Raw genomic sequence first — 12,175 nt, 5'->3', positions numbered from 1 at the left:
TATGGTTGGTCATTGATCAAAGTTCTTAAGTTTTTCAAAGTTATTTGTCTTTTCAGTATTTTTATTGTATAAATTGTTCTCTTGGTTTTGCATGCTTCACTCTGCCTTAGTTCCATACAAGTCTTCCCAGAATTCCCCAGAGCTTTCACTTTTTCTTTTACTGCACAGCAGTGTTCCATTGCATTTATGTACCATGATTTATTCAGATGTAATTTATTCACACTGTAATTTATTCAATAGATGCCATTCTCTTAGTTTCTAGTTCTTTGCTCTCACAAAAGAGCTACTATATATATTTTTGTACATATGGCTCTTACTATAACTCCATAGAAAGTACTTTCAAATACATATCTCATTTGAATTTCAGCACAATTTTGTGGGGATAGGAAACAGTATTCCTGTTTTCCAGATGAGAAAAGAGACCCAGAGAAGTGCACTTGCCCAAGATGGCAAAGTGCTTTCTCTCCTACATCAGCTTGAAAAGACCTTGTTTTCCAATCACAACATTCCTTCCAGATCCCCTTTAACCCATGCGCCTTCCCTCTGAGATTATCTCCAATTTATCCTGTAAATTTCTTGTTTGAACATAGTTGTTTACATGTTATCTCTCCCATTGGAGTGTGAGCTCCCTGCAGGCAGGAGCTGTTTTTGACCCTATTTGTATTCCCAGTGCTTAGCACAATGTCTGGCACACAGTAGGCACTTCCTAAATGCCTTTTGACTTGGTTTGTTATGTTTGAGATCATTTTGTTGTAGGGTCTGTAAACTTCCTGTGAAAGCCTGTTAAATTATTTGAGCAAAATTTTTATTCTCAGTGTGCCTTAGTTGTTGCTGCCCTTTGTTTTCAAAGAGGACCAATGACATCGCAAGGGTGATGTCTTGACTTAAGCACAAGTAGGATTTGAGTGATGCAGAGTTTCTTTCAAAAAAGTCATCAATACTCCTTGAAAACTTAGATGAAAAACAGTTTTGCAATTGCTCCCTAATAAAAGGAATTCAGTTTCCTGGTCACTTCTAGAAGAACACATCTAAATTTTCTTCTCTTAGAGTTGTTGTCAGTATCAAGGTTGATCATTTTCTAGGGATAAGATGTTATAAAGTGTTACATAAAAATGAAATAATCTTTTCAAAAAGAATAGAAAGTTCCTCTCCTATGGTCTCTCCTTTCTTCTACGTCTTTCTAAAATCAATCGTAATACCAATAAAGCATACAATAACAGCACTTTTAAAACTAGAAAGAACTTTAGAAATGTTTTTGTTCAATGGGTGGCAACTGAGGCCCAGACTGCTTGTCAAAGCTAGGGGCACATCTAGGATTAGTCTTCAGCGTTGCATGGCTAGTCCTTTTTCCATTACACTAGTATTTTATATGGAAATACTGTTTCCCTCAAAGTGGGTATAACACTTGTACTACCTACTTCACACTGCTGCAAAGATAATGCTTTGTAAACCGTTAAAAACCTTTATATAAATGTGAATGACAATAAGCATTACAGTTACTAATTGCTTTTACAGTGATCCTGTTTTGTAGGTAAATGTTTTCAAATGGGTAGGCAAATCAAATAATGGTAAATATAATACCTTGGCACAGTGGAAAAAGCACTAGCTCTGGAGTCAGGGGAACTGGATTAAAAATCATACTGACACTATGTCCCAAGGAAAGACATGCCACTTCCCTGGACCACTGGATTACATGGGCTGTGGGTTATTTCCAGGTCTAAATCTATGATCCTATGAACACAATTTAATTTTTAGTTGTTGTTTGCTTGTGTCTGACTCTTCATGATCCTATTTAGGTTTGTTTTTTTTTTTCAGAGATACTGGAGTGGTTTGCCATTTCCTTCTCTAGCTCATTTTACAGAAGAGGAAACTGAAGCAAACAGGTTTAAGTGATTTGCCAACGGTCACTCGGTTACTAAATGTCTGAGACCAGATTTGAACTCATGAGTTCTGATGAGTCTGACTCCAGGCTCCAGCACTATGCCACCTAGCTGCTCACCTCCCCATGCCTAAAAAGTTTAAAAATACAAGCCAAACAAGAGAGTTTTATGAATCCAAAGGGATAAAATAAAAAAAATGAACCCAGAAAAAGGTCAACATAAGAAAAATAATGTTTACTCTGTCATTCCACTGGGGACAATATACTTCTGGATTCTTGGATTCACTTTTATGATTTCTCCATGGTACAGAAGGAAACAAAATTTCGAAACAACCTAGGGCTGAATTGCTAATCCCATTAGGTAACTTTTTTTTTTTTTTGGTATGTGAGGAGAAACTAAATTGACTGCCCATGAACTTGGCTTGAGCTTGTGTCTCATTATGTTGGGGGGCCTTGCATATCCTCAAATATTCTCACTTTCTCTACCATGCAGTAGGAACCTTTTCACCATGGAAGGTCAATTCATCTTTGGACTTCACACATTGGAAGTATCCAGCTTGCTGTGACTTCTCTCTCTGATTGGCTGGTTTTGCCCAGAACCTCCATTTTAAGGAGGCCCAGGCTAGCTAGGTGTTCATTCTTCTCCAGGCTGCACTTCTGACTCTAGTCTTTTTCTATCAGGCTCCAGGTCTGAGACCTTCATCATCTCCCTCCCTTCCTACCCCTTTCACCTTTCTTCTATTTCATGTATTGTCTCTCTCCACTTGAAAATAAGCTCTTTGAGGGCTGGGACTGCTAATTTTTCAGCTTGTTTTTGTATTTCCAGTGCTTTGCTCAGTGCCTGGCACATGTGTGTTTGCCCTTTGTTTTCAAAGAGGACCATGGCATCAAGGAAATGATGACATGACTTGCAGTTGGCTTTGATTTGAGGGAGGGCTGTGCAAAGTCAACCTCACTTTCTCCTCCAGAGCCATTTGATGAATATCTATTCATCAGGATGACTGGAGATGACCCAGGATGCAATGGGAGGCTCTGGCTCTTTTAGGCTAAGGCCTTTTCATAAACTCACTTAGAGTGAGGTAATGCCCATTCAGACTCTTTAAGGAGTCAAGGCATGGCCCCTTTAATTAGAAAAAAAGAAAAAAAATCAAGCTGGGAGGGGAAGACCCTCAAGAGGGTCCAAAATACAGCCATTAAGTGGAGCTCGGGCAGGGACCTATGGTGGCCAATCTATGAGCTTCAGAGTGAACTGGGTTTAAGATTTTGTGAGAGAAGGAAGGAAGGAAAGAAGGAAGAAAAGAAAGAAAGAAAGGGGGGGAGGGGGAGAGGGAGGAAGGAAGGGAGGGAGGGAGGGAGGAAGGAAGGAAGGAAGAAAAAGAAAGAAAGAAAAGAAGAAAGGAAGGAAGGAATGAAAAAAAAGAAAGAAAGAAAGAAAAAGAAAAAGAGAAAGAAAGGAAGGTAGGAAGGCAGGCAGGCTCGCAGGCAGAAATCTAGCCAATAAACCCCATCAAAATTTACCTTAAATGCTTGGTGACTTGATTTGATTTAAATTCTCAGTATCCAGTGGCTCTGTGAACTCATGTGTTCATTCCCACCAGGATCATGACCCATCCCAGCTGGTCTTTCCAGAGCAACCAAGAGCTTGCCATAGGGGTCCCATTTCTGTGTACTGGGGACATCTTCTCTTTCTTCTGACATCCCGGGGATACCCTCCTTATCCTCAATTTGCATCCATTAATAGCTTAATAACAGGTGGTTGAAATCATGCATGAATTAAGACTTCCACCACCGCCCCCATCCCACACTGTCAATGAAATCAATCTATCAATCAGTAAGCACAAAGTAAGAAGCTACAACGGGAATGGGAATGCAAAGACGACAGTTCAAGTGTCGCCGCCCTCAAACTGCTTACTATCTAGCCTATTTGGATCTTTAACGGTTTTTTGGAACTCCTCAGTCGCTGCCAACCCCTCAAATCTGGATTCTCCTCTCTTCCTGTCATTGCATAGTCAGACTAAAGAAGGAAGGTTACTCATCTTTGGAGAACGCAAACTTCAGCCGTGGGGTTGGGTGTGGGAGTGGGAGTGGGGGTGGGAAGGGAAGGTCTGCCAGTCCGAGGAGCCTGGGGCAGCGGTAGGAGTAGCGAGGCTGGGGGCGAGCCGGGCATTGCGCGTCCCTCTGGTGTCCCCAGGGGCCGCTGCAGTGGCAGCCTCAGCTGAGGAAGAGGACAGAGGGAGGAGCCCAGCCCGGGGCCGAATGGAGTGGACTCTGGCTGAATACAGAGAAGGGAAGAGGAGATGAAGCTACTCGAGAGGGGATCAGGGGACTGAGGGCCGCGGTGGGGGTGGATTGGGGGCCCCCACGTGGGCATCGGGGCTGGATCTCCCCCAGCTCCTGCCCCCTTTTTGCGTGGAAACGCGCTTCCTCTTCCGTCCTCCCCCCACCCTCCTCCTCGGTAGCCCAGAGGTAAAGTCCCAGCAGGGGCAGGAGGACCTCGAAACTTATCACTCCTCAGACTGCGACTGTCGGGAGAGACTCACTCCTTCACTTCTCCCCAGGCTTGGGATATCCCAAGAGTCTGGGTGCAGCCAGCGGAGAAGAAAAGTTGCCCCCAAGAAGCTCGAACGGCTCCAGGAAGCAGGACTGGACTTTCGGGTCCTTTTGATCAGCTGCTGCCTAGTGGGAGTCGGACCCCCGGGGGTGGAGGGTGGCAGAAGCTTCCCCAAGTCGTCTGCTGGTCTCGGGCTCATTTCGGGGAAATGAGGAAGCCAGACGTGAAGATTGTGCTGCTAGGGGACATGAACGTCGGCAAGACCTCGCTGCTGCACAGGTACATGGAGAGGCGCTTCCAAGAAACTGTCAGCACGGTCGGGGGAGCCTTCTACCTGAAGCAGTGGCGCTCCTACAACATTTCCATCTGGGACACTGCAGGTAACTGCCTCGCCCGGGCTGATCCCCGGCAAGCCTTGCTCTCTTGCCTTCCTAAAACTTTAGAAGCTGGAAGGGACCTTAGAGGTCATCTTGTCCGAACCCCGAGGATCAGAAAGGCGGAGGTAGTCACTGCCTAGTTGGAACCTGGGACTTACGCTGTCTTCCCTCCTTAGAAGGGAAGCTCTTTGAGGGCAAAGATTATTTTCGCTTTTTCTCTGAATCCTCAGCGCTTAGTTCAGTGCCTGGCTCAGTAAAGGCTTGCTGATTTGATTCCATACCAATACTGCCCCTCTCACTTCTGGGACGACTCCTATAGAAATTTGGGAGGGAGGTTTCTATTCAGGAAAAAGATCTTAAAGAAAGAAAAGGATCTCTACAGAGAAATCATAGGATTTAGAGTGGTTAAGAGACCTTGCAGGTCTAGTTCAGCCCAGTCGTTTTACAGACTTGGAAACTGAGGTCCGGGGAGTTGAGGTACATTGCCCAACGTCACACAGGTAGCAGAATCTGGTTCGAATGAGGATATTCTAACTCCAAATCTTTTCTCTTTGCACCAGCATTGCTCTTAGCTCACTCCTCACTGTCTGCTAGCTAATTGTAGTTATCCCATCCTCCTTGTCCTCTCAACCATACTTTCCTGACCTTACCTTTCCTTCCGTTTCTCTGCACCTCAGGGGAGGTGAAAGATCACTATGCTAAAGGATTCCTTTGTCAGGTGACTCTTTTAAAGTAGTACTTCCATTTGAGTCTGCCTGGAGATTCTCCTCTTCGGCCCTTGATGGAGGCTACCCAGGAAATATGGCCCTTGAACTTGAATTGTAATAATATTCTCCGCATGCCATAACACAGTGCTAAGTATAACCTTGGTTTTTTCTTTTATCATTGATAAGGTAAGATAAGAGACTATTCGATGTTTTCCATAGAGGAGAGAGAGAGTGAGAGTGAGAGAGAGAGAGAGACACACACACACACACACACACACACACACACACACACAGAGAGAGAGAGAGAGAGAGAGAGAGAGAGAGGGAGAGAGAGAGAGAGAGAGATTTTCCTTGTTTGGTGGGATTTATGACTTTTTTAGATGTAACTATTAGAGTCTAAACCTAGGTCTCAATTTGCTAAGTCTACGGAGTGGAACTGATAATTGCCCATTCCCCCTGAAAACAATGAAACCAGTAAATGAAGAAATAATGTACCACTTTTTTGTGTGTGTGTGGCTGAAGCTACAAGATGCAGCTTCTCTGATGCTAACGTTTTAGAGTGACAAATGCACAAAGATCCTACCCAAGGTTTTTAATTGGCAACTGTGTGCCCCTAGTTCTGCTGAGTAAACACAATTTTAATTGACTCTGTTTTTAAATTGGTTAAACCAAATGAATTTGAATTAATGAAGTTCAGGATCACACTGTATTTGCATTTCTTTTTTTTTTTATAAAGTTCTGATTAAAATGGGGAGACAGTTTTCATGACCATCCTTTGAAACTAAACTTACCCATATAAAAACTACCCCCTGAAGTTCGAAGGTATGACGTTACTTTTGTTTTGCACAAACTCCTTGAGTCTGTGAATGTTACCTCCTTATTCTTTTCTCTAATATTCAGTCTCAACTCTAGAGGTGAAGTCATATATAATCAACAAGTATTTTTGGAAAGCCTGGTATGTACAATCCTTAAGTAAATGCTATCTGATTGGTCTTCAGTTGTCTTATTGCTGGGAATGGTGTAAAATTCCAATCCAAAGTAAGATACATCAGATAGAGTGCCAGGGCTGGAATCAGAAAGTCTCTTTCCAAGTTCCAATCTGGCCTCAGATACTTACTAGCTGTGCGACCCTGGGAAAGTCACTGAACCCCATTTGTCTTAGTTTCCTCGTCTGTAAAATGAGCTGGAGAAGGAAATGGCAAACTATTCCAGTATCTTTGCCAAGAAAACCCCAAATGGGGTCATGAAGATTCAGGCAGGACCGAAACAATTGAACAACACACTTAAGTGCAAGCCTTGAGATACAAATAGAAAATGTGAAAATAATCCTTGCCCTCAAGGAACTTACTTTCTACTTGGGGTGGTGGTGGTAAAAGGTTTGTTTAGTAGAGTCCCTTCTGTGGTCTGATGTTAGGGAATAGGACCTGCCTCAGAGGCTAATATCAAACTTTTATAATGTCTTATGTTTCTGGAGAAAACTGATATCTAAACTGGAGAAAACAGATATATCAAACTGATATATCTGAGTCCAAGCAGTAATGAGCTTGGGAGAGTGTATGGAGTAACATTTGTATTTATTTCAGTCCTACTTTTTGCATTTTCTTCATCAGAACCAAGGACGTCTATAGCAGGCATATTAATCACCAGAGAATTTTGAAATACTGCTGATGTGATGACGCCCTAGATATTTTTGCCGAGTTTCCTGCTGCAGCACAGTCAGATTTCCTGGATGCTTCGTTTCTTCTTTGTTGTTTGGAGAATGCCAAGTGTTTGTAGGAGGAGCAGCGAGGAAAGCCTAGGCGGTGTCAGTAAAGTCTTCCTCTCTTTACACATCACTGATTTCTTGAATTTAGAAACATTTTTGTTTCTTGGAAGTGACCCTGATTTCTTGAAGGTCATATCAGCAGAGCACAAGCTCTGGGCAGGTTTTATTAAATTGAAAAGACTTCGGGTACTGGCTCAGTGGTATCTGTTGCCTGAGAACTGGCATAGTTAAGTTAGAAGCTCATCAATAAAGGGTCAATGAATTAATGAATGAAAATAATTTAATAAGCTTGTACTCTGTGTTAAGCATTGGGGATAGAAATACAAAAGGAAAACAATTTCTTCCCCCAAAGAGCTTACATTCTACTGATAGAAACTATAGGTAAGGGGCAGTGATAACCTGAAAGGGGTATTGTAGTTTAGAAAGTTAGGAGGATGGCAGGTGGAGTTTAAAGGGAGTGTATTCTCACATCTCTTCCAGAAACACCTTAAGGTCATAGGATCATAGCTCTGGAGCTTGAAGGGAACTCAGGTCATCAAGTCCAATCCCTTCACTTTGCAAATGAGGAAACTGAGGCACAGAGAAATTGGGTGATTTATCCAGGGTTGCATAGGTAGTGTGTGAGGCAGGATTTGAACTCAAACCTTCCTATGTCCCAAGTCCAGTATCTTCTATAACAGTGGTTTATAAATTTTTTGTCTCAGGGCCTCCTTTTGCTCTTAAATATTATTGAGAACCCCTTTCCAAATAGCTTTTTAATATGGGTTATATTGATTGACATTTATCATTTTAAAAATTTTAGTATTATTTTAGTATTGTGAAAATAATTTTGACCTCACATGCCCTCAGAAAAGGAACACTATCAGAATTGCTGCTTTTTTATTCTGGTGTTGGGTGAAAGATGCCAAATATGTCTTACTCCAAGATCAGCTTTCTATTCATTATTCCATGAAGCCAGATGGATATCAGAGGTTATTCTGTTAACAAACTCAGGAGGGTTTTTTGAATTTCTCCCCTACTGGGTGCAGTTGGCCCAGAATCACAATTTATTATTGGTCTTCATGACCCTAAACAAAAATTTCAAACATCTTTATCCAATATAAACCAGCCGCTGTAAAGGGGAGACCAAGAGTCTAGAAACCACTGCAGCTTGCCAACACTCAATCTCCTTAATAAACTGAGAGATATGACAAGTAAGGACAACATGGGATTAGACTATAAATTCATTTGTCAAATATTATAGAGGAGAGCAGTAGCAACCTTACCCCGTAAATGAAAAAGCCTTGGTTTTGAAGCTCAAAATCCCCAAGTCACTCTGACAGAGTAATATTAGAAGTAATAACTCAAAGGCCCTTCCCCACCTGTGGGGGACTTTTCAGCAGTAACAAATCAACAATTCCCCAGCAGTCTTTTGTTCCCCCCACTAGCATGAACCAGCGCCAGTCCCCAAATCCGGACCCAATCCCTTCTCCCAGTGGGGCTCCCTGATAAGAATCTTCCCAAAACCCACCAGATCTTAGCTGGTGAACCCCGTTCCCTTCAGAGCCCAACCAGGTTGCCTGACCCCGTCTGGGAGCCCATTGGACTGCCTTGTGTCCTTCATTCCTATTACTATCTCCCCTCCATAAAGCTGGCTTGCTCTCCTTGAGTCTGTCTTATTATGAGCCCCATGTTTCCTTGTACTGGACCTTGGAATTCTGAACCTTCCTAAGTCTCATTAAGACAAAGATTATGAGCAGTATTGCTCTATAAAACATTGAGAAGCAATGGAGAGAAAACCAATTTTACAGAAAGCTTGTCAGGAGACTCATCTAAACAAATTTATTCCAAGAGCATTTAAGGATGAGCTTGAAAGGGAAAAACAAATAGATGAAAAATTGAAAAAGAGTCTTTATATAACAGACTCTATCATCAAGGAAAGTGGAGCCAACACATTCGGACTAGAATATATTATGGTGCCTGATGGGCTGTATGAGGAAGTGGAAGTAGCACTGAAGAAAACAGAATGAGAAAAACAGCTGGACTAGATCAAGTCTGTACTGGAGATAACACAGTCTTGAGGGCATTGAGATCTTAGGATACCAGAGTTACGGGAAAAAAATCCCAGTTGTTACCAAACAAAGGTAACTGAGAGACTACTAGTAACTTCTAACCGTTAAGATTATTTTCTTCTTCATACAAAATCTTTTTGAGAATAATCTACATGTACTTGGAAGGCATGCATGATGAGATTATCAGAGTGGAATAGTTAAGCTTGCAGATGATATATTTTTTAAAAATTTAATTTTATTCTTTTCAATGAGCAAAAATTTGTTTTCTCTTTGTCCTACTTCCCCTCTTCTCAATTGTAACAAAAAGACAAGAAAACCCTTGTAATATATATGAACAGTCAAGCAAAACTAATTTCCTCATTGGAAATATATCTCAATTTGCACTGAATCCATGACCTCTTCATCAGGAGGTAGGTAGCACGGTTTGATGTCAGTTCCTCTGGAATTGTAGCGGGCTACTACATTGATCAGAGTTCCTAAGTCTTTCAAAGTTGTTTGCCTTTACAACGATGTTGTATAAATTGTTCTACTGGTTCTTGTAAGTGATATTTCATAGCAAACCATATCTTTACCATTATACAGTTGAATAAAAGATATAGAGGACACATTGCCACTGTGATTTTTTTTCTACTTTTATAATCTAGATCCACTCTAATATACATATAATTTACATAAATTTATAAATTATGTATGTATGTACATATACATATAATTTGGAATAGCAAAATACCACTTAAAGGGATCTCCTCCAACAAGATATTTCCTTGGCACATATCAGAATCATGAAAGATATCTTGAAAGATGGAGCAGTAGAAATAATATTCTTCAACAAACTTCTTTTTATTAATATCAATCAAGGAAAAATACAGAGAGACACATGCTTTTCTAAGGGGTTAAGCATAGTCATAGAAGAGGTCTAGCACAGAGTTCAAGTTCAAGAGGATTGATTTCTTAGATGGTGAGGCCCTTGAGGTGTTCCTGTTTAAGGATGACATTTTAGTGGTTGCCTCAAGACCAAGAACATTGCAGATCCTCTTAAAAGAGATTCATAATTACTCAAAAGAGTTTTGTCGAACTACCCAACAGGAGAAACCAAGTGAGTAAAAAGGAACTTGTTAAGGTGATGGTGTGCAGTTGGTTAGACAATCTTTAGAACTCATCTGTCAGTATGTGTCAATCAACGTTGAACTGTTTCCTAAGTTGAACAGAAGTTAGTTGAATTGCCTTTGGAAAATTAGACTGTTCTTTTAATGACTCTGAATTTTTCCCTGAAACAAAAGCCCACTTAAAAAATATCATTACTACTCTCTATCTTAGTCTCTCTGTCTGTCTCTGTCTCTCTCCTATCTATATCTAGAGTAGGAGCATACAATATTAGTGCCAGACGTAGTGAGGCTACCTGGTCAGATGAGTCCAGTACAGTTTAGAATTCCCCAGCTCAAGCTTCCCCAGAAATAAGAGATTACAGACATATACTACCTTGCCCTAGCTACTGGTATCTTTTCATATCACCTAAATTTCCCAATAACTCCCTTCCCCCCCCAGAGAACAATCTCTAATAACAAAGAAAAAAAAGGGGGAAAAATTTTGCAAAACTAACAAACGTACTGAAGAAAGTCTGACATTAAATTCAGTGTTCTACGTCCACAGCCCCTCATCTCTACAAAGAAGGTAGGAGGAGGTTCCTACTATTTATAGTTTTGCTGTATTTAGTTTCTTTTGTCTGTTTTTTTTTTCATTTGCATAGTGGTAGCCATTGTGTATATTATTTTCTTGGTTCTGCTTTCTTGGTTCTCCTTTGTATCAATTCATTAAATCTTCCCGTGCCTTTCTATATTCATAATAATAATCTTTTTATAGTACATGTTTATTAATGTAACACAACTTGTTTGGCAATTCCCTAGTTGATAGGCTTCTATTTTGTTCTTTTGCTATTACAAAATATTTATAAATATTTTGGTGTATAGGGATTCTTCCTCTTTATCATTGATCTCCTTGGCGTATATAGCTAGAAATGGAATTTCTGGGTTAAAGGGTAAAGACATTTTAGTCATTTTCATGGCATAATTCTAGATGATTTACAGAATGATTGTACCAATTTGCAGGGCCACCAACGGTTTGTCAGTGTGCCTACCTTTCTATAACCCCTCCAACGTTGACTATTCTCCTCTTTCATCGCCTTTGCCAATTTTGGGGTATTGTTTTGATTTGCACTTCTCTTATTATAAGTGATTTGGAGCATTATTTATGTGGATGGTAGTAATTGGCAACTCTTCTTTTGAGAATAATAACTTAACACATAGTGTGCACTACGTGCTAGACACTTTATAATTATTATCTCTTTTAATCCTCACAAAAACCCCGGGAGGTAGGTGCTAGTATCATTTCCATTTTACAGACAGGGAAACTAAGGCAAACGGGTTGAGTGACTTGCTTCTGCCTTAAATGAGGTTTGAATCTGTCTTTGAAATTTTCGTAATGTCGGGATGGGGCTTGAGGGAGTGGATGGGTTGGATAGATTCTTTTCATTATTACATTAATTCCACAAACATTTTTTGGGCATTCCTGGAGATACAAATTGTAGCCATTTGGGGGAGGAAGGGGGTTGGACCTGTGATTTCTTTCTTTTGCCTTTGGATCTCCTTTGCTCTCATATTCTAATTTTTATTATGTTCAGCTGTCTATTTCTACCCCGTAGTATAGAGATTCTCAATCAAGGGTCCATGATCTTAAAAAAAATACAATTTGACAATTGTAGGTTAATATAACTATTTTGCTTTGTATTCCTATGTATATTAATTTAAAAACGTTACCAGACTGTCTAAGGGTCCATGATCCAAAAAAA

At 40.7% G+C, this 12,175-nt stretch overlaps 1 protein-coding gene across 1 annotated transcript in view; it reads left to right on the top strand.

The window, feature by feature from the left end:
* Nucleotides 1-4,301: 4,301 nt before the first annotated feature.
* The window catches only part of RAB20 (RAB20, member RAS oncogene family), a 51,874-nt gene continuing 44,000 nt past the window's right edge, over nucleotides 4,302-12,175 (top strand). Inside the window, exon 1 of the mRNA XM_036753186.1 lies at nucleotides 4,302-4,810. Within this exon, the coding sequence (XP_036609081.1) occupies nucleotides 4,639-4,810 (172 nt within the window). The 5' untranslated portion in view covers nucleotides 4,302-4,638. The remainder of the gene's footprint in view (nucleotides 4,811-12,175) is intronic.

The sequence above is a fragment of the Trichosurus vulpecula genome, chromosome 4 (assembly GCF_011100635.1).
Source record: "Trichosurus vulpecula isolate mTriVul1 chromosome 4, mTriVul1.pri, whole genome shotgun sequence".
In the NCBI taxonomy this organism is placed as follows: domain Eukaryota; kingdom Metazoa; phylum Chordata; class Mammalia; order Diprotodontia; family Phalangeridae; genus Trichosurus; species Trichosurus vulpecula.
The sequence above is the reverse complement of the archived record's forward strand: the minus strand, read 5'-3'. Positions and strand labels throughout refer to the sequence as shown.